This window comes from Nomascus leucogenys, chromosome 3, assembly GCF_006542625.1.
Source record: "Nomascus leucogenys isolate Asia chromosome 3, Asia_NLE_v1, whole genome shotgun sequence".
Classification (NCBI taxonomy): Eukaryota; Metazoa; Chordata; class Mammalia; order Primates; family Hylobatidae; genus Nomascus; species Nomascus leucogenys.
The window spans coordinates 95719359-95742510 of record NC_044383.1 but is presented as its reverse complement, the minus strand read 5'-3'; the positions used below and the strand labels follow the sequence as shown (position 1 = coordinate 95742510).

General features: G+C 44.7%; 1 protein-coding gene and 1 pseudogene across 1 annotated transcript in view; one reads left to right on the top strand and one right to left on the bottom strand.

Annotated features, from left to right (window-relative positions):
- The window catches only part of LOC100601315 (coiled-coil domain-containing protein 162-like), a 47942-nt gene that overhangs the window by 11923 nt on the left and 12867 nt on the right, over positions 1–23152 (bottom strand). The window contains 7 exon segments of the mRNA XM_012505884.2: positions 787–934; positions 1900–2031; positions 2279–2431; positions 4692–4852; positions 5811–5868; positions 6746–6895; positions 14060–14169. Coding sequence (XP_012361338.2) covers positions 787–934; positions 1900–2031; positions 2279–2431; positions 4692–4852; positions 5811–5868; positions 6746–6895; positions 14060–14169 — 912 coding nt within the window.
- On the top strand, positions 15233–15994 carry LOC100603356 (annotated as a pseudogene).

Sequence of the window (23152 nt, the reverse complement as noted above, 5' to 3'; positions counted from 1 at the left end):
GTTTATAATGTACTTTACATAGTTAACTCATCTGATGCAGAATCATGGAGGAATTAGGGTCCAAGATGAACAAATTAAATTTCATGCTTTAAATATGCCTAGCTTTCCCAGGCTGTTACTTCAACTCGGCTGTTCTCACTCTAAACCTAGAGTCGCCCTGCTTCATTCATGCCCAGAAGGTTGGCACAGTAAGGAAATGCTTAGGCTTAGAATGCCTTTATTTTGGTGCCAGCCCCTATCGCACAGCAGTAACTTCTGGAAGTGAGACACAGTATGGATCATTGGGACAGGACAGAGTCTCGCGTGGGGGATAATACTGCAAAGCTGGACCACACTCTACTTGCCAAGGATTGTTGTCAACTGAAAGTGTGCTGCTTGCCCCATGAAAGCCTGTGTTCAAGGCAGAGGCCTAGATCACAGGATCCCAGGACAGCCTCTAGCAAAAAGATCCTCAAAGAAATGGACACACACACACACACACACACACACACACACACGTATGTGATAATGATCTTGCTTATGAGTAATATTTTCTCAGCCGCATATGAGTAAGAACAATAGCCTTTTGGCCACCACCCTTGGTTTCCGGGCTGGAGAGGAGGGAGGAGAAGGGAAGCCCAAGTCCAGGCCATCTTTTCCTGGATGTGCCATCTGTGTGGCTTCAGGCTGTGGTGCTCTGGTGACTGCTCCTGGCAGCCACAGCACCAAGTGTGGTGGCCACGTTCAGCTTTGCAGAGTTAACTGCAAAGGGAACAAGGAAGAGGCTCTGAGGCTTGGATATCTGGCTGTCCTGCTGCTTCCATATCCTCGCGCTGTCGGCCTGTGCCCTGGCCAGGGCCTGCCTGAGAGCCAGGACCTGCTGACGAAATAAACCCATTTCTCGCTCTGCCATCAGCTTGATGCGCAAATACTCTTTTTTACTTTGAATAGATTCCTGTAAACATCCCAAACACAGTAAGATAGGAAATAGGTTTCCTTTCCAGATTTTTAGTTTCAAAAGCAGTATCTAAACCACTTTCCCATCCATTCTTCTTTCAAACTTCTGGTAAAAGGGAGCTCCTGCTAGTCACTGCTTCCATGATTTTATTTTATTTTATTGTTTATTTATTTAGAGATGGAGTCTTTCTCTGTCAACCCAGCCTGGAGTACAGTGGTACAATCTTGGCTCACTGCAACCTTTACCTCCCAGGTTCAAGCAATTCTTCTGCCTCAGCCTCCTGAGTAGCTGAGACTACAGGTGCCCGCCACCACACCCGGCTAATTTTTTTGTATTTTTAGTAGAGATTGGGTTTCATCATGTTGGCCAGGCTGCTCTCAAACTCCTGACCTCAGGTGATCTGCCCACCTTGGTCTCTCAAAGTGCTGGGATTACAGGCATGAGCCACCATGTCCAGCCTGCTTCCATGATTTTAATTCAGAAGAGGGTAACATATCAGAGTAAATACTTTCAGAAACAGGACGTGAAAGTTTCCAAATAGCTATCAATATGCGCTTTGGATTCAATTTGCCTTAAAGCAGATTTCTCACTTATTATTTTGTGACTTCATTTTCCTCAGATAATCATGTATGAAACCCAAAGATATGCAGTATTTTGACAAAGCAGCCTCAAGCCCTTGGTGAAGCTTTTCCTCCATCTTTTCACTGCCCTCCCTTATGCTGAATTCTCTGATCTGTTCTTTCTTGCCCCTTTTGCTTCTGCCCCCTTTCTATTTCTCCTGAAGTTCTCACATGGCCTGTTCCCAGGAAAAATCGCCAACTGTCAGGTCCTTCAGGATGGTTGGCCCTGCCACCTGAGACCAGTGCCACTCACAGCTACAGTGACACCATGGCAGCTGCAGCCATGGAGGCTTGGGATCAGCCATCCTGGGGACTGTCTGGGCCTCCCCCACCAGAGCTCACCTTCTCTGCCCTGCTTAGCTGGGCCTGGAAGTGTGCCTGCTGCACAGCCAGCCTCCAGCAGCCCAGGCTCCTCACTTTGCACACCAGGGTGGCCAGGCTGCAGTTGTCCTGCTCCAAGGCCCACAGCTGTTCCTGCTAAGAAGTCTCATTTTCAGGAAAGGCTGCCCCCAACATTTTCATAGGAAGGGCACAAACCCTAACATCAGAAACATGCATTCCAGAAGATGACACAATTGTGCAGTACGTCCCTGTGCCCTCTTTACAATGCCTGATGCAATGCTTTCTCAGAGAAATCAGGCTGGAATGCTAACAGGGTGAATGGTGGAGTCAGATGCTAGGATGAAATGCTGATATCACATTGCTAAATGAAATCACATACTTTGGCTGGGTTTTCTTTCATTCCTTCATCAGGGCTGGCAGAGCCCCATTTTTTCTTTAGGTCCTTCATATTGTCAATCCCTTCTGTTCTCACTTCACCGATGAGCTCACACACTTTCTGGATCAAATTAAGCTGATTCTCATCCAGCTTCTCCTGCAAATTGCAGAATCAAGTCAAGGAAGTAAAATGGATTTGGGTAGTGTGAAGGGCAGTTGAAGAAAAGCCATTTTGCCTTCTACAACTTAACTTTTGTAAGTAATTTCACATTAAGATATCACCTACTCAGACAATTATTCTGACATGTACTATAAGGAAGTCACACTTAGCGGCCCCCTGAGTGCTGTCTTTTATTCACAGGGCTTCATCATCTGGACACCAGCACATCTTAGATTGTGCCTTCCTTGTCAACACCAAGGCAAGCTGAGCCAGGAGGACAGTGGAAGGTCACACAGGTAGAAAACCTGCTGACCAAACTGCCCCTGGTAAGAGTTACTTGGGAAGCTGAACCAAAGATTTTTGCTGCTAGTTGACTCACAGCAGAATGTGACCAGACAAGACACTGCAGATGAGCCACTCCTGAGGAGCTCTGTTAAATATAGATAAAGTGGAGGAGGGAGTCAGGCTGGCTGCCTTCCTATTTAGGATCTAGCAGAAACCTCATTAGGAAATATTCCGTTCTGAATGGCTTCTGGCTAAATGGCTTGTGAGGAAACAGCTTGATCAATGGTAAGTACAACTGAAGACCCAGTGCTATGGACTGAATCGTGTCTTCCTCAGATTCATATGTTGAAACCCTAACCAGCAATGTGACAGCATCTAGAGATAGGATCTTTAAGAGGTAATTAAGATTAAAATGAGGACATAAGGGTGAGGCTCTATTGCAATAAACTGTGGCCTTATAGGAAGAGGGAGAGAAAGAGACCTTTTTTTCCCTCTCTTCCATGTGAGGACAGTGAGAAGGCAGCCACCTGCAAGCCAGGAAGCATGCCCTCAGCCAGAAGCAGACCACGCTGGCACCCTGATCTCAGACTTCTGGCTTCCAGAACTGTGAGAAATACACTTTCTGTTGTTTAAGCTGTGCAGCCTATCATATTTTGTTATGGCAGCCTGAGCAGACTAAGACACCCAGTGTCTCTGGGGTGAGAGGTAGGGTAGGGGTGTCCTCTCACTTCTAAACCACTTCCCTGGAGAGGAAGGCAGGAGGAGGTTGCCCAGCTGGGAGCCATGGAGGGAAGCCTGGCTCTGGCCACACAACAGAAGCTTTAGCACTTCGTGGGACCCTGGAATATAACAGGGATTCCCTGCTGTAGGAGGCTTGGTGGAACTACTTCAGCCTGGGAAACAGAGAGAATCTACTTTTTAACTGGGAATCTGGCAGAAGCTAAAAGGAACTTAAGACATTTCTCAACAATCTCACACCTGAAAGATGGCTTAGCAAATTCCAGCTGTCACTGTCTGCCCATCCTTCTCCTGCAGCACCAGACCTAATACATTTTGGGTTTGATCCCTTAATATGTGTAAGCATTTACACTGCAAGTAAGAGGAAATTCTCGCTGGAATGACCAGGCCAAGGTGAGTACTGGTGGAAGCTCCTGTTAACCTAGCAACCCTCAGGGCCACTCTGCAATCCTGGGGAGAGACGCAAGGACCCAAATGGGGCTGGCTTTGGGGTGTATCCAATAGCAGGGAAGGGGACAGGGTTGGGGGAAGCTGTGGACTTGCAGGTGGTAGGTTGTACTGAAATTCACACCAGTGAGTCAGCTGGACCAGTCTCCCTGATGGCCCATTTTAGGCATGGGGCATCTATCTTATGGCTGCTCAAACATCAGATGAAAGCGATTGGCTTCCACAGTGCTGCGGGTGCACGCGCGCCCCATCGCTTCTGCAATGGGTCTTTGCTGACATTGAATGTGAGAGTGAGGCTGGCAGGCATTTTGAGGGTTGGAAAAAATTGTGGAAGCTGATTCAAATTCTGAATGTGTCCAGGGAGTTCTCCAGAGGCACCTGCTGCTACCTACATAAGGTCTGGCCTGGCCCAGGCACTGTAGTCTGGAAAGTCACACTAACAGATAAAATGGTGGTAGAAACTGGGGAGGTGGGGGATTGGGGGGAGCAGAACACTCTCTCCTCCCAACAGCAATCAGACAGTGACAATGGCAACTGTCAACAGAGGGTAAAAAAAAGACTTCTATATTATCCCCAAATTCAGTGTCTGTCGTGGTTAATGACAACCCATTGCTGACTCTCTTTCTGCAGTGAAAGCTTAGAGCTAGAAAATTCTTGGGCCTAAGAATCTCTTGTTACCACAAAGCCCATCATTCTGTCATCGATCCCTGGGTGTGCAGCCACCATGGGAATCTGTTACACTCGGCTCCCCAGTGGGTGGCCCAGACGTTCAACACGGGACACTTACTTTTATGTGTAAACAGGTCTCAAACAAAGCTCGGACTAATGCTTCGTATTCTTCTTGGACTTCTTTTCTAATCTACTTCTTGAGATTCAGATTCACCTCTTCCCAGTCTGTGAGTTGGGCTCTTAGAGCGGTGATTTCCATGCTCATATCATGACTGAGCTCTGCAATCCAGAAGCATGAGAAAGTGTGTGTGTGTGTTTAGGAGTTTCAAACTGCTACTACAAAATAGTTTCTTATAGATCAGTATTGAATTTCACTGCTATTTTAAACCTAAAGAAGAGAGTGAACATTCTGCTGCATAAATGTGGGCAGAAGAATTTAAGGACAATTCAAAGGTCCCAGAACAGTGCCAGGCACTGACTGGTGAATAAGTGACCCCAGAAAAGCCACTACATAGGCCCTTTTCAGTTAGAGAAAAATACTTCAACTGTCTTGGCCTCCATTTCCAAACTGGCCTCCCCTTGACACCTCAGCCCAAACATCCCTTTTCTTTTTTGGAATGCATTTTATTTTATTTATTTATTTATTTTGAGACAGAGTTTTGCCCTTGTTGCCCAGGCTGGAGCGATCTTGGCCCACTGCAACCTCCACCTCCTGGGTTCAGGCAATGCTCCTGCCTCAGCCTCCCGAGTAGCTGGGATTACAGGCGTGCGCCACCACACTTGGCTAATTTTGTATTTTTAGTACAGACAGGGTTTCTCCATGTTGGTCAGGTTGGTCTGGAACTTCTGACCTCAGGTGATCTACCCACCTTGGCCTCCCAAAGTGCTGGGATTACAGGCGTGAGTCACCACGTCTGACCTGGAATGCACCTTAACTGGCATCAAAAGAAAACAAGCAACAACAACAAAACTCCCCAAAGTAACAACAAAAACAGAACAAAACAAAACCAGTACAAAATAACAAAAGCGACCAAAAAACTCAAGAAAAAAAATGCACCCTAAGGAGGGTTGCTCACCAAAAGTGAAAGCACACTCCTTGGTGTTCCTGCAGTGGACCTTCACTGACGGGACTTCTATGGGTGACACAAGCAAATGACTCTAAGGCATCCCATAGCTGGCTAACCCTGAGAGAGTGGATGTGAGAAACGGAGAAGAGAAACTTTTAATAGGAAGTGACCTACCTGGCCAGCACTGTCTTCAGGTGGACCCTGGCCTCTTTGTGTAGCATATAATTCCTGGGCAGGAGAAAGCAGTACACAACAAAACTCAAACATTTAGTCTTCCAACCATGGCTCAAGTCAGTACAGCACATTCCAAACACCTCCTATTTGTGTTAATGGAGCCCCATTTTGAGAACCTTAGGCTGTGCCTGGAGCTGAGACTGTGTGAGTTGCCCCACTGGACTTCAGGATGCCTAACACAGCCTCAAAAGACAACATTGACTTCCAGGTACCCACACTGATGCCAAGAACTGAGTAATGGGGATAGGCCAAAAGGGGGGTGGCTCCAAGGCTCATTGTTCATCATTTTAATGCTTCATTTGGTGTTTTGGCTAGTGGTTTAGATTTTTGAACTTTTCTAAGGTATAAACTAAAACCACACTAAACCTCTGATTCAATCTACCTTCACAATAGTGGGCAGCCCAGGGCAGGAGGACTGACTCTTCCATCCCACCAGTGGGCTCATATTTTAAGGAAGTCTCCAGTGAGACTGACCCATGACATGCTTCCTGAAGAGAGAGTTTACTCAAGGATCCTGGCTTCTTTCCCAGACCAGGAACAGCACATGGTGCCTTGTGTTTGCCGAGGGTGGAAAGGACAGCTACGCACTTTCCCCTGGAGGGCCAGCCCCTTTGTTGCTCACCTTTTGTATTCCCCACCGGACACCTCCCAAGCACATAACCTAGTGTGCAACTGAGAACACCAGAGCCCAAGAGAATGACTGAGCCAATGAGTAGAGAGATTTGAGGGTACCATTCACTCTCAGTTCTGGCATAAGAACCACTGTATGTATCCCAACCCCCTCAGCTTTACTTTTCTCTTCTGAATGCCTCCTGAGCCTCCTTGCCCACGCCCATTCCCCACTGCAGTTCTCCTCTCTCTGGGAACCTACTTGCTCTTTCTGGCTGAGCCTCTGCCTAGCACGATGCAACACATGCTCATAGCACATGGAGTAGGTCTCAAAGTTGCTGCATTCTCTTGCCATCACATCACAACCCAGGGAAAGGAGGTAGGCCTCAAGGTGATTTTTCCTGAAAGTGATCTGAAAGGAAAGAGGCATTCATTATTCACAGCCACTCCAGCAGTGCAGCCTCATCATGCCAGGGCCCCAGGCACTCTTTGCCTTGGCTCACAGACCCACTTTTGTTTCTCCTCTATATCCAACATGGGCTCTAGTCTTGCAAGCCTCTCTTTCAGGTCAGCTTTGAACGTTTGTAGGGACACGAGGACAATGGAAGCCCACATAGCATGTGTCGAAACATTGAAAGGTTATAAATCAAACTAACAAACTATCAGAATGAAATGTTTAATTCTCCCACCTTGAAAAACAGACCTGAAAAATGACCTGGAAAGCCAGATTTGAATTTATTATTCGTGGACTACTCTGAGTTTTTTTTTTTTTTTTAGATGGGGTCTTGCTCTGTCGCCCAGGCTGGAGTGCAGTGGTATGATCTCAGCTCACTGCAGCCTTCGCCTCCCAAGTTCAAGCAATTCTTCCACCTCAGCCTCCCAAATAGCTGGGATTACAAGGGTGCACCACCACACCCAGCTAATTTTTGTATTTTTAGTAGAGATGGGGTTTCACCATGTTGGCCAGGCTGGTCTCAAACTTCTGACCTCAGGTGATCCAGCTGCCTCAGCCTCCCAAAGTGCTGGGATTACAGGCGTGAGAGTCACCCGGCCGACTACTCTCAGTTCTATGCTGAAGTGTGGTGACCTGGGGGGGGACTGGTCCCCAACCTATAGTTTACAGTGTGACCCCCTTCTCTTCCCAGCTCTGGCCTCACGTCATGCTGTGAGGTCTTCACATGCCTGTCAGTGGACATCCTAGCCTGCATGTCCAAACTCCATCCACACGCCCAGTCGCCCCTTGGCCACTTCCAGGCCAGGGGTGTGCACACTAGGGATGAGGTCCACTCTCACTCTGAGGAAGGTGATCCATGAAGGAGGCCCATTCAGGCCAGGGACTCAGGGAATTCCAGGTCCCAGGTACTTAGAGCATGGTCTAAAATGAAGGCCAGGGCTCTGAGTGGATATGTCCCTGTGGCCCAGGGGATTTCTTACCTTGTGAGGAAGATCATGGCTGGAAAAAGGCCAGAGAGGGGCCCTCTGGTATATGGGGTATCTGGCAGGGGCTTCTCTTGCTCTGGTCTAAGGGCCACACAGCTCATTCTCTAGGCAATTCCACTCATTCCCTTTCTCCAGGAGACTGGGCATAGTTTTTGAATAGGTGGCAATTAAGGAACAGCCCAACCTTCCAAGGCAGGCTTAGATTTAGGTTCTGGAGAGAAATGGAAGCCAATATTTGGAAGGTAGGACAGACCTACCCAACTAGGACCTGCATATCTATGCGAGTGTGTTTGTCCCTCTGTGCATCAATGAGTGCATGTGTGTGTGTGTGTGTATCTATCTGCAGGGATGGGAGGGTGAGAAAGTTTATGGGGCCAAGTCTAAGACCCAGCCTACACTGTAATGTGAGTTTTATCTGTGACACTTCTGGGGTCAGGCCATCTCTAGCTCCCTGGCCATCTGCCATTGAAGCCAGCCTGTCCTTTGAGCCTGGGGGATCCTCCTGGCTCTGATTTGCTTGTCCTGGAAGGCCCAGGGCACTGTCCTATCATTGCAACCCCAGTGCTCCACTGACCTCCAGGGAAAGCCCACCATGGGCTTGGCCAAGGTAAGTTATTGAGGTAAACTAGCAGAGATGGCAAATAGCAGTAAGACGAGCCCTGATGGAGGAGTGAGGACAGTGGCTCACTCGCTGCAGCTGGGGAAGGGAGACAGGATGCTATTTTGGAGGCAAGCTGACAGTATTTATGACAACATTTTACATGCTTGTGACTTTTGACCTCGTAGCTCCTCTTCTAGGAATTTAGGGAATAAAAGTTATTCACGAAAATATATGTAAACAGATATTCTTTATATTTTTTCTAATAGAAAAGAAAAATGGAAATGACCTAAAATGCCTAACAATGGAAATGAGTTGAATCCATCTGGCTCATAGACATGACGAAATACTGAATGGCCACCATAAATGGACATATGTTTATTGATGAGGAAGGATCTTTATAACATATTGCCAAGTGAACAAAAAAGCATGCTATAAAAAAAGGTCATGCAGAATAATCTTATTTTGTAAAAAAAAAAAAAAAAGTGTGTATTAGTCCATTTTCATGCTGCTGAAAAAGACATACCTGAGAATGGGCAATTTACAAAAGAAAGAGGTTTAATGGACTTATAGTTCAACATGGCTGGGGAGGCCTCACAATCATGGTGGAAGGCAAGGAGGAGCAAGTCACATCTTACATGGATGGCAGCAAAGAAAGAGAGCTTGTGCAGGGGAAACTCCTGTTTTTAAAACCATTAAATCTTGTGAGACTCATTCACTATGGTAAGAACAGCGCAGTAAAGACCCACTCCCATGATTCAATCACCTCCCACTGGGTTCTTCCCACAACATGTGGGAATTGTGGGAGTTACAGTTCAAGGTGAGATTTGGGTGGGGACACAGCCAACCTATATCAAAGTGCATGAATAGAAAAATGTTATAAATAAAGTTTGGAAGAAAATATGTCAAAATAATAATAGTGGAGGCTAGGCGCTGTTGCTCACATCTGTAATCCCAGCACTTTGGGAGGCCAAGGAGGGATTGCTTGAGGCCAGGAGTTTGAGATCAGCCTGGCCAACAAAGTGAGACCCCATCTTTACAAAAAAAAAATACAGAAACTAGCTGGGCATGGTGGTGTGTGCCTGTAGTCCCAGCTTCCGGAGGCTGAGGTGGGAGGGGCACTTGAGCCCTGCAGTGAGCTATGATCAGGCCACTGCACTCCAGCCTGGGTGACCTATCTCTTAATAATAATAATAATAATAATGGTTATCAATGAGCACTAAGATTATGAGTGTATTTTCTACTACAATATAATCATAAAATGTATATAATTAAAATAATTATGTAAATATATGTAAAAATAAAATGCATATAGTAATCTAAAGATAGTTGAGCTTTTTAAAAAGTCATCAACTATATCAGCTTGGCAGGATATGATCAAGATACGGGCAATGAAGCAGCAGATGGAAACCTCTGCTCACGCTGGATTTAATGAGCAGTGGACGGGCAGTGAGGGGCAGGAACTCAGTGTCTCCCACTCACACTCTAGGGCCCTCCTCAAGGGGCTGCATTAGTGGGTGGGGTGAGGGCAGGATGACCTGCCCGTTACCCTTCTTGCCCCACCCAGTCTCTGGAGAGCAAGCACCAGGACAGCCATGGTTTAGTTGCTGACACAAGGCAAGGAGAACTCAAGATTCTACCCCCCGGACCTTGACCTCCTGGTGAAAGGGCAAGGCTACGTGGGTTTGGTCATGACAAAGGAAGCACTTCCTGGTTTGACTGTAATGAAAGCCTGCAGCCATGAGAAGTCAAAAGACCCTACTGGAGTTCAGCAAGGTGTGGCCAGTGACCTCTTCTGGGCCCAGTGCTCCGAGCCAGCCACAGCAACTCAGTCTTTACTATCCTGGGCATCAGTGCCCAGACATGGGTGTGCCAACAGGGCATCCAACAGCTCTTATGCAGGGCAAACACTTCTCACAGTAATGCCACCACAGCCTCTGCAGATATAGGATCCCAAACCCACAGAAATGCACAACTAGACCACAGTGGCCCTCTGCCATGCCCTCTGAGCCAACATGATGTTTTACCCGGCCAGCAGGAGGAGTCTATGGTGAGTCTGTATAACATCAAAGAGGTGGGAAAGGTAGGACTCTCCTTGAGCGTCTCCAGAGGCCAGATAAGTTCTATTGCTTCCTTCTCTCAGGGCTCTACTGAGGCCTCAAGAGATTGAGCTGAAAGAGCAGCTCAAGGGGAGAGAGGCTGGAAGCAGGGAGAGGGAGAAGGGTGCAGGCAGAGTGCCTGCAGGGGACATGGGACAGGGAACATGTCTGAGGAGGGGCAGACAGGAAGCAGTGAGTGGCCAGTGAGGGAGGGGTGCAGGGAGGTTCTCAGGCTCCCAGCAGCCCCTCTCTCCAGGTGAGCTTTGGTCTTGCACCCTGTGCACTCAGCCTTCTGGAAGCAGCATATGAAGCAGCCGGTGTGGCTTCCATGGGCTCAGCCTTCTCTGGGCTCTCGGAGCAATTTATTTCCTAAAACTTGCTCTGCAACCTACCCCTGCCTGCCTGAGTCAGCTATGCTTGTGTCAAAATGCAGCGTGAGTGGGTACCATTGGCCAGTTTCTTCTCCAAGACCCTGGCTGGCATAAGAGCTGCAGACTAAGATTATTGGCCCAGTTCTGCCCAATAAGCAGCACCGCCTTCCACTGGGCTGTTCTGTCACCATCATTCAAACCTGAACCATGATGGATGGCACTGGGTGGAAGAGCAGCAGATTACCCCAGGGATTCTTCAAGAGAACCAGCCTGGGGTGAGGCATGGCAAGCACTGGGCCTTGTTATGGCCAAAGTCTAGCCCTGAGGCCTGCCAGCAGCAATTGAGTTTCTGTGGTTTGCTTCATCTTGGAATCCCTTGTAACAATTTGTTTAGTATCAGGCACACACGAGGTATTTTGAGGATGTTTCTAAAACACCCACCTCTGCTGACAAAACACGTCAGTGGGCTGGGGAGCAGTGGCTCACACCTGTAATCCCAACACTCTGGGAAGCCAAGGCAGGCAGATCACTGGAAGTCAGGAGTTCAAGACCAGCCTGGGCAACATGGTGAAACCGTCTCTACTAAAAATACAAAAATTAGTCAGGTGTGGTGCCATGTGCCTGTAATCCCAGCTACTTGGGAGGCTGAAGCAGGAGCATCACTTGAACACAGGAGGTAGAGGTTGCAGTGAGCCAAGATTGCACATCTCCATGATGGAGACAGGGGGTAGCTGGAGGAGTAAGTTCCCTGTCACTGCAGATGATCTAGAAGAGGCTAGAAGCCTACCAGGCATAGACTTGGGAGGGGCTGGAGCATCCTGAGGACCCCGACTTCAAGACACTGGCGGGCTGACACCAGCCTCTTCAAGTGTGCCCAGAGTGTGGGGTGTACCTGATATGGGTTTGCTTTGCCTACTGACATTCATGCTTCTTTCCCACAAGACCTCATTGTTGGGGTGAAGCATATAGATAAGAAATGAGAAGGACTTGAGTCACAAAACTGTCGTTTTTGTTGTGTTAAACATAAAATTTGTCACTATACCATTTTCAAAGGTACAGTTCAATGGCATTAGGTATATTCGCGTTGCTGTGCAGCTATCACCACCATCCACCACTAGAACTCTTCATCTTGTAAAACAAAAACCCCGTACCCGATAATCAATAATTACCTATTCTTTCCTCTTGTCCCCTGGCAACCACCATCCTTTCTGTCTCTCTGAATTTGGCTACTCTAGGTACCTCATATAAGTTGAGTCATAGCATATTTGTGCTTTTGTGACTGGCATATTTCGCTTAGCAATAATGTCCGCAAGGTTCATCCTCATTGTAGCATGCATCAGAATTTCCGTTTTTTTTTTTTTTTTGAGATGGAGTCTCACCCTGTCACCCAGGCTGGAGTGCCATGGCACAATCTCGGCTCACTGCAACTTCCACCTCCTAGGTTGAAGCGATTCTCCTGCCTCAGCCTCCCAAATAGCTGGGACTACAGGTGCCCGCCACCACACCCGGCTAATGTTTGCATTTTTAGTAGAGATGGGGTTTCACCATGTTGGCTAGGCTAGTCTCGAACTCCTGGCCTCAAGTGATCTGCCCATCTCGGCCTCCCAAAGTGCTGGGATTACAGACATGAGCCACCACATCAGGCCAGAATTTCCTTCCTTTATAAGGTGAGCCACAAAATTTTTCCATCCATTTTTCTGATATGCCCCACCCTAACCACTTCCTTATCTCAAGGATGGAAAACTACTTCACCCACTCAGAGTACCCAGTACCATGTTTGTTTATGATTGAAAGCTTAAACTAATACATGTAAGTCATCAAGTTCTGAGGAAAAATGTATCCCCAACCAAGCTTGTGAATTGTCTACCTCATAAGAACTGAGATGTATATTATAAAATAATGGAGAACATTTGAAGAACTTGGAAAAATGTGAATTTGGAGAAGACATTTAAAAAAATGAAGTATGTTTTGCCAAGTCAAATTTCTTTAAATGGCTGAGTTTCAAAGGAAACTGGATTCACAGTTACCTAAAAGCACTTGTTAACACTCCTCAAAACTCTGTTATGGTCAAATATCTACGTCTACTCTCTTATCCTCCCTGTTCAGTGGGTTGCTTTGATTTAGCAAGGCACTTCCTGCCAAGAATAAACATGTTTCAAAACTCCAAGGACTGTATATATGCGTGTGTGTATGTATTAAATGTATATTATTATTTAATATAATATATAGAGTTGTCATGGATTCGAATATTTTTTCTGGAAGGACACACACAGATTGCTGAAGCTGGCTTCCTTTGCAGAGGAAGCTGATGATGGTGGCATGGGGAGGGGTGAAAATGCTAGCTTTCTGTGCTATTGGCTTTTTTTCATATGCTACATTTTAATGTTTTCTAGGTAACAGCATTATAGGCTATTTTGGTTTTCCTCATTTAGGCTTTCCATACTAACAAATCAACAACAGAATATGTTGCTAAAAATCAACTCATTCATAAACAAACTCCAAGGTTACTTTAAAAAAATGACCAAATTTGAAATTTGCCAACACATATATTCTAATTACTCAGATCTGTAGTGGAAATCAATTTTTTTCCAAAATTAAAAATTAATGATTACAGCTGAGCATGGTGGCTCATACCTGTAATCCCAGCACTTTAGTAGGCCAAGGCAGGCGGGTCACCTAAGGTCAGGAGTTTGAGACCAGTCTGGCCAACTTGGTGAAACCCCCTCTCTACTAAAAATACACAAAAATTAGCTGGGTGTGGTGGCACATGCCTGTGGTCCTAGCTACTCAGGGGGCTGAGGGAGGAGAATCGCTTGAACCCGGGTGGCAGAGGTTGCAGTGAGCCGAGATCGTGCCACTACACTCAAGTCTGGGAGACTCCGTTTCAAAAAAAAAAAAAAAAGGAAAAAAACAATTAACAATTGCTCTATTTTGGGCTTAGCCTCAGTATTCATATAATCATTCTTAGGGAATAAGGGAAGCATTAGGAGATCCATTAAATGAGAAAGTTTTCCTTGTTTGGGATGATGTTATAAAAACCAACAGAATGACTAATTTTCAATACATACCTCTACTCCATCATCCTGATAATTCTGCATTAATCTCTGTATGAATTTTTCAACTATTTGTGGTCTTGAGACTGAAAAATTTTCTTTCATGACTTGGTGTTTCCAGAGATCTAGGGGGAAAAACATACCGGCACTAGTACCACAAAACATTGTGCTGTCATTAATGGCTATAAAATGGCAACTCTCTGAGACAGAACATGGGACACAATAAGCTGTTTCCAAACTCAGCTGCCCCTTGATACATGCAGGGGACTGGAGACTGTTCCCAGGAACACCCTTGGATCCTGAATCCATGCATATTCAAATCCTGCAGTCAGCCCTGGGGGGCTCGTGGATACAAATATCTGCCCTCTGCACACGTGGTTTTCACATCCTGAATGCTGTATTTTCTATCCTCATCTGGTTGAAAAAAATCTGTGTATCAGTGGACCTGCACAGTTCAAACCATGTTGTTCAAAGGTCAACTGTATGCAAAAACTAGTGGGGGCTGGGCAACGGGGGATCCAGGACCCTCTGGACATGGGAACTAGGAAGATCTCTAACCTGACTCCTAATGCAAAGATTTGGAAGAGCACCTATGAAATCCAGGGAATATTCCATTACCATAACTAAAAACCGCAAATCAAATATTAGTATTAATCCTACATTATGTTTATTTTTCTTAAGGCCTTCTATGTATCTGCCAATTATTTTGGTCTGAAACAATGATCAGAAATAAATGAAGAACTATTACATTTATCTGCTTAAGTTCCTAGTGCTAGAGGGCAAAATTAACTTGAATATATAGTGATAAAAAAGGAGAGGAAATTCAGAAGAGAGAAGATAGAGTTACAGATTAGAAATGTTGACAGACTGAACTTTAGCTCCAAGATTGAAGCAGCAATATGGCTGACACAGATGGGATGAGGCATATACAAAGTTCACTTGAGGCCAGGAGTTCAGACCAACCTGGGCAACACAGTGAGACCCCATCTCCACAAAACATTTAAAATAGACAGGCGTGGTGATGCATGCCTATAGTCCTAGCTACTTGGGAGGCTGAGGTGGGAGAATCCCTTGAGCCCACGAGGTCAAGGCTACAGTGAACCATGATTACATCGCTGCACTGTAGCCTGGGAAACAGGTTGAGATCCTCGCTCTAAAAAATAAAATGTAAAGGGGTTGCGCGTGATCAGTAGCTGCAACACTAGAAAGATGGCAGAGTAAGAGCAAAGAAAAAGCCCTTTGGTTCCAGAAAATCTCCTGAAAAAGAGGAAGGCTTATCAAGCCCTCAAAGCCACCCAGGCAAAGCAGGCACTTTTAGCAAAGAAGGAGCGGAGGAAAGGAAAAGGGCTCAGGTTTAAATGACTGGAATCATTCCTACATGGTTCCTGGCGGCAGAAACGTGACAAGGTGCATCTCAGATGACTAGAAGTGAAACCTCACACCTTGGAATTGCCAGATAAACATTCCTTGGACTTTGTTGAATGCATTGAAAGGATTAATGGTGTGAGTTTACTGGTGTAGAGAACCATTGCAACACTTCACCTAAAGAAAATTTTTAGTTGTGTCTTTGTAAAAGTAACCCCCCAGAACCTAAAAATGCTGTGTATAGTGGAACCTTATGTTACCTGGGGATTTCCAAATCTGAAGTCTGTCCGGGAACTCATTTTGAAACGTGGACAATCCGAGGTCAAGAATAAGACCATCCCTCTGACAGACAACACAGTGATTGAGGAGCACCTGGGGAAGTTTGGCGTCATTTGCTTGGAAGACCTCATTCATGAAATTGCCTCCCCAGGGAAGCATTTCCAGGAGATGTCATGGTTCTTGCACCCTTTCCACCTCTCAGTGGCCTGTCATGCTACCAAAAATAGAGTGGGCTTCCTCAAGGAGATGGGCACACCTGGCTATCGGGGTGAATGCATCAATCAGCTTATCCGCCAGCTGAACTAGACCCAGGTGCCAAACTGCAGTAAAGTTTTGTCAATGAAGTGGAAGCATGTGTTTTTGTTTTTTTGGGAATTTTTATCAAGTATCTTCAGAGAAGATTATTTCCTGCTTTATCTTCAAAAACTGGAAAGGAAGCGCCAAAGAAAAGACAGTAGCTGGCTGGGCACGGTGGCTCGTGCCTGTAATTCCAACATTTTGGGAGACTGAGGCAGGCAGATCACCTGAGGTCAGGAGTTCAAGATCAGCCTGACCAACATGGAGAAACCCTGTCTCTACTAAAAATACAAAAATTAGCCGGGCATGATGGTACACACCTGTAATCCCAGCTACTCGGGAGGCTGAGGCAGGAAAATTGCTTGAACCTGGGAGGCGAAGGTTGCAGTGAGTCAAGATTGCGCAATTGCCCTCCATCCTGGGCAACAAGAGGAAAACTCCGTCTCAAAAAACAAAACAAAACAAAAAACAACCCCAAAAACAAAAGATAGTAGCTTATGTTCATGGCAAGCACCTCTCTTCACAATCCAGTTCCAAGAAAAAATGTTAGTGTTTTCTACATTGGCTGCTGCCCCATCTGAAATCAGCACATTCCATGGAGGAAGTCGTCCTTCTTTGCTGCATTGTCTATCCCAGGGTTTAATGTTGGTAAATGAGTAACTCTAGCTTCTGTACAAGGCTCCCTAAGACTCCTGCAGCACTCGGCCAAGCCCAGGGACATAACTGAATCTAGAGATTCCTGGGGCCTTGTTTTGAAAAAGACTTGAAATACACATAGGAAGAAAGGCACAAAAATAAATGTTCACTTGTCTCTGCAATAAAAAACATAAAATTGAAAAAATATAAAAATTAAAAAAAATAACCAGAGTTATTCAGAGGAACATTGGTTATAGCAGCAAAAGCTTGGAAGCACACAAGTGTCCACCCTTCAGGGTGTACTTAAAACTATGGCATATCCTTCCAGTGAAATAGTATGCAGCCGTGAAAAAAAAGAAAAATTCTCCATATGTTACGAAAACAAGCACAGATTATTAAATGAAAAAGGCAAGGTGCAGAACAATGGCCATAAAATGCCACATTTTATAAGAAAGATAACTACAATGATAATAAAGGGGGAGGATATCCCCTCAAGCCTGCTAGGATTACTACCCCAGAAACTCCCCTTTCTTCTCTATCATCATTTCTCCCCTCTTTCCTGGATCACTCACAATAGTACACGTTATTTCTCCCATCTCATAAAAACCTTTCTCTTGACCCCACTTCACCCATCAGCTATTGCCTCATTTCTTTGTACCCTTTTGTAGCAAAACTCCCAGAAAGAGAAGTCTATACTTAAACTGCCTTTTTGACGTCTTACAAATTCTCTCTTAACCCCACTTACCTGGTTTTCACCTCCACCACTGCACTGAAACTGATTTTGTCACGAACACCAGTGATCTTCATGTGGCTAAAGCCAGTGGTTTTACTCAGCTACCAGCAGCATTTCACACAATTTGTCGCTTCCTCCTGCTTGAGAAATCTCCTTCACTAGGCATTGGGACACTGCGGTGCCCTAGTTTTCCTAACTCAACGTTTGTTCTTTATATTCCTTCTAGATGTCTTTTGCTATTTCTCCTCCCCCACCACCCCCAGCTGTTAACATTAGAGTGTCCCAGGGCTCAGCCGTGGTCCACCTCCTCACTTCTATATATATTCACTCCCTTGGCGTTTTCATCTCGTCTCACAGCTAAATACCATTCATATCCTGACAACTCCCAAATTTAGATCCAATACTCACTTGGCATGTCTTCTTGGATGTCTAAAAGGCATTTAAAACTTAATTTGTGCATAATCAAATTCCCAGTCTTCCTTCCCTAACTTGCTTCACAGTTTTCCTCTCAGCTGATAGAAATTCTATCTTCCCAACTGAAAACGCTGGAGTCATAATTGGTTCTTCTTTCTCACACACCTAACAATACTCAACCCATTAGTGCCTACTTCACAATAAGCCCAGAGTCTGACCACTCACTATTTCCACTGCTCTCAACTTTGAGCCACCATCACTCCTTTCTTCAGTTATTGCAATAACCTCCACACCAGCTTCTTTCTACTTTCACCCTTTCTTCCTTCCTTCCTTCACAGCCTATTCTCCACACCTTAGCCAGAGAGATTCTGTCAAAATATAAGCCAGATCATGACGCTCAAAATCTGAGACTTGGTCCCCACTGCATTTGGAGCAAACAAAAAAGCCTCAAAAGGCCTTGCATGGTCTGCCCCCCTTCCCCCTCCCTCTCTGACTTCAACGCTTACTACTTTCTCTCCCTCACGGTCTCCACTCCAGCCACACTTAGGTCCTTGCTATTCTTTGAATATAGTAGGCATGCTCTGCATAGGGCCTTTGTATGACTTGTTGCTTTTCTGGAATGCTCTTCACTTAGATACCCTCATAGCTCAATTCCTCACCTTATTTCAAACTTTTGCTCAAAACATCACTCACTCAGTGAGGTCTACCCTAATGACCCTATTTAAAATTGCAATGGGCCCCCTCCAAACCTCCGCAACACCACCCTTCCTTACTCCATTATTTTCTCTTTTCTTATGTTATCGCTTGTTGTCTGCCCCTTCCTAGACTATAAACTCAATGAAAGGAAGAATATATTCCTAAAGTATTTCCTAAAATATAGTAGCCTAGGACATGGAATAGTTCCTGTAATGAAAGAATGTAAATATTTATTGAATAGTTATTGAATGAAAGAATGAATATATGCACAAAGCAGCACTGAAAGGACATACAGAAAACTAATGAAAGTGGTTACATACAGGTGGCAGACTAGGGTGCAAGGGGGTTCATGGTGACAACAAGACTCTAAATGTATATTTTTCATCATTTTGAATTTGGAACCATGTGCATATATTATCTGTTAAAAATAAGATACTTAAAAATAACATGACGGTGGAACGATGTGAGAATGTCAACACTGCTTGACTTCCATCCACATGGAAGAGCAAAAGCACATGTGCATGTTAATTATATTGGTAAGAACTGGCTGGATAGTGCCTACCTCCTCGTGGTGGTCCCAGGGGAATACTGAAGTGAAGCGATCTATGGAGTTGGACTGAGGAGCCAGGCTCCACCTCGCTCCATTTTCTGTTAATGGGGGGTGCTGGTCATCAGCAGGGACACCTGCCAGCCTGCTCCCGCCCCAGCTGTTTCTAATTTCAGATGAGACTTCCTACGTGCACACTCAATTTACTGACAGGAGGCTCAGTGCTCCCAAGACAAAACACCTAGCACAGTCCCCCCAGAAATGTGGGCACAACAGAGCCAGAGCCTTTGGTATTTGTACTTACGCTATTTACTGCCAAGTCCTGGTTTTGAAAATGGGATTCTATGTTTCTTCAACAATTGACTACTTTTCATAATAAACATATAAATCTGTTTTTGCTTTTCCTTTAGGAAATAAAGGCCAGAAGACACATTGCCACTGTCCCAGTACAGCTGAAATGGAAAATCCAAGAGTTAATGTGCCCAGCAATTCACACTTCTTAAGATGTTTAAGGCTTTTTAAACGTCTAAGCTATGACAAGACAGGGCTCACGTGTATTTCACACGAGAAGTTGGATATCTTTTCCAGGGTACTGTTGTGGCGGGTCTCCAGCTCACAGATAAGCCTGGTGAGGGACCACATCTGTTGCACACTTCTAGTATGGGGACCCTCACCTGGCAGATGTCCAGTGAGCTGGTTTGGGGTTTAGCTCTGCACTCAGCTGAAGGGAAAACTTAACAGAGCGCTGGGCCGCACTCTCTCCTTGCTCGTGAATTCAGGTTCAGACATGCATTTGCATCTGCAGGCAGGAGTCAGGGAGCCAGGAAAAGCAGAATCCATCCAAAAGAAACAATTCCTGGCAAAGGGGAGTTGGCTGTCTCCAAATGGGTCTCATTTTCAGTGTGTGTTTGGTCATGGCTTCTTTAAGAGGAGGCAGCAGTTTTTGACAGAAACATGGAAGTAGGAAGGAGACAGCACACTGGGGGTTAAGTTAGGACTCCATTTTCTCCTCTCACTCTGTTCCAGGTCATTTGACTAGAGGAAACTTTGACTTCCTGTTAGCCAAACCACTTCCCCTCTCTCCTTCTCTGCACACCACCCCCCAGCCTCCTCCCTCTAGGAAGGACATCTTGGCTGGGTAACATTCCACTTCCCTAACACAACCACTAGCTTTTGGTGCCTCAGTGGTTCCTGGGTCCCAAACCAAGGCAGAACTGAAACTTGAAGACATACAACTACCAATCAAGGCTGTTCTCCCAACCAGCTGGGGCACCCCAATAAGTGGGTAGGTTGAAAGCCTTATTGCAGAGTATGTATGCATCTTGTACTCTTGTGATTTTCAAACTGCTCCCCAGAACACTAATTCTTTGTGTTGATAATAAATGTTTCCAAGGAGAGAAAAAGTTTCTATGGTCAAATAAATAAAGAAGTAAATAAAATTTAAAAAAAACATTGCATATTTTCTCTCCTTTGGAGATACACAGTGCACAGTTGGATAGTAAAGGCTCTAGAGTAGAGGAAACTGTTTAATATTATTTACCCTGAGTTTCCCAAACTTATTTTGAACAAAAGACAAATGAACAAAACCCTTCTCCACCGACCCTGAAAAACATGGTAGAAATCCTCCTATCCAATGCAATCAAGACTAAGAGTTAGTTGGTTAGTTAAAAAAAAAAAAAAAGTCAGTTAAAGCAGAGAATGCTTTACAAATAACATGTACTATCTAAAACATTTTATTTAACTTAAAACTACGTAAATTTACAAACATCTGCCAGTCATCTAACATAGGGCCTAGGCCTTTTCTTTGTAAGTACCCACTGACTGAAGTTCTGCACCATCTTTGTTCTATAAATCTTGGTCTATAGTTTCTACTTTTGTTTGTTTGATTTTAGAGAAACCTTAAAGACCTGAAAATCCAAACACATCATTTTGCACAATTTCACAATTTTACCTAGTCTTTTCAGCTATCTGTCTCATAACCGATTTGATGATTTTTCTTTTTTCTACACAACTAGCCTTTTATTCAGGTTTTCCAAATCCTTTCAACATAATTTTTATTTTATTTTTTCTTTTTTTTTCTTTTCTTTTCTTTTTTTTTTTTTTTTGAGACAGAGTTTCGCTCTTGTTGCCCAGGCTGGAGCACAATGGCGCAGTCTCAGCTCACTGCCTCAGCCTCTTGAGTAGCTGGGATTACAGCTGCCTGCCATCACGCCTGGCTAATTTTTGTATTTTGAGTAGAGACAGGGTTTCGCCATGTTGGCCAAGACGAAGTGCTGGGATTACAGGTGTGAGCCACCATGCCCAGGCGTTTTACTTTATTTTCTTTTTCAAATACATTTAATTTTTTTAGAGCAATTTCAGGTTCATAGCAGAATGGAGGGAAATGTATTGAGAGTGCCCATAAGCTCCCAGTCCTCACACGCATTCTCCACCATCAATGTCCTGCCCCAGAGGGTGCATTTGTTACCATCAATGAACCTACACTGACATGTCATTATCATCCAAAGCCTATAGTTTGCATTACGGTTTACTGTTAGTGTCCTACATCCTATGGGCTTGGATAACATATGATGACATGGATACACTATGTTAGTATCATACAGAATAGGTTCACTGCCCCAAAATCCTCTGTGCTCTGCCTATTCCTCCTTCCTACCCTCCTAAACGGTGGCAGGCACTGATCTTTTTACTCTCTCCATAGTTTCGCCTTTTCCAGAATGTCATATTTGGAATCATAAAATATGTTGCCTTTTCACATTGGCTTCTTTCACTTAGTAATATGCATTTAAGCTTCTTCCATGTCTTTTCATGGCTTGACAGCTCATTTCTTTCAAATGCTTAATGTTCCACTGACTAGATGTGCTACAGATGATCAATTTCAATTTAGTTTTTCTAGAATCAACAGATCTCTTTCTTTTTGTATTCCTATTACACTGGTTTACATAGTTTTTAATTAAATTATCTCAATACAATGACAGTTAAAACTGGCACAAACAGGTTTGGAGCAAACAATGATCAGCGATGCTAGGTAAAACACATGCAACCTAAAGACTGTGATTAGTGAGCACTTTGCTGGCTCATGTTACCAGGAGAACGGAAAGCGTCAGGTAACCCAGAAGCCTGTTAGCGAAGAAGGGCTGGGAGAACTGCTGCTGTAGTATCTTGAGGAACTTGTGTTCCATGGCACTGCTGGGGAAGTGCTGGCTGACACGACGCTCTTGTAAGAACTGTCTCTTGAAGCAAAACGTTTGTTCATCTCTCACCTTTAATATATGTACACTTATATTTTGATTATATTTATTATCCTATATTATTATATTTTTATATTTTATTTTATTTATATGTATTTATAACTACAATACTACCAATAGCGAATATCACAAAGCATGATATACTTAGGGGAGGATTCATCAACAATGAGAATGGATCTCAATCCGCATTCCCAATAGTTTCCTTGAGCTTTTACAATTTTTTTTGTCTGGTAGGCAGGTGGCTTACACCTATAATCTCAGCACGCTGGGAGGCAGAGGTGGGAAGATCACTTGAAAAGTTCAAGACCAGCCTGGGCAACATAGCAAGAGGATGGCTCTACAAAAAATTTTTAAAAATTAGTTGGGCATGGTGGTGTGCACCGGTGATTCTAGCTACTTGGAAGGCTGAGGTAGGAGGATCATTTGAGCCCAGGAGTTCAAGGCTGCAGTGAGCTATGGTGGCACCACTGAACTCCAGCCTGGGTGGCAGCGTGAGATTGTATCTCTAAAAAAAAAAAAAAAAGAAAAATTTATTGTCTCTCTTCTTATCAGATATGATTAGATTATGTTTTATGACCTCATAATGTGGCTGAGGATAAGCATGCACTAGGATTAGCAGTGTCACCTCTACTATTTTCTTGTTACTTGTGGATTGCCTGCCCATGGTCACTTCAGGACACCTCAGTGTAGAGTGTGGCATGTGACTCCTTACATATGGCTCTAATCTATTTAGAAGTTCTAATATTTTCTTCCCACACCCCTGGGATATATGCATTCCACTTTGGACACTGTTGGCCTTATAACTGCTCAGAGAAAATTAGAAAATCAATTAAAAATCACTGCAATGCCAAAACATCAAAGATGAGGGATGGCAGAATCTTTGTGAACCA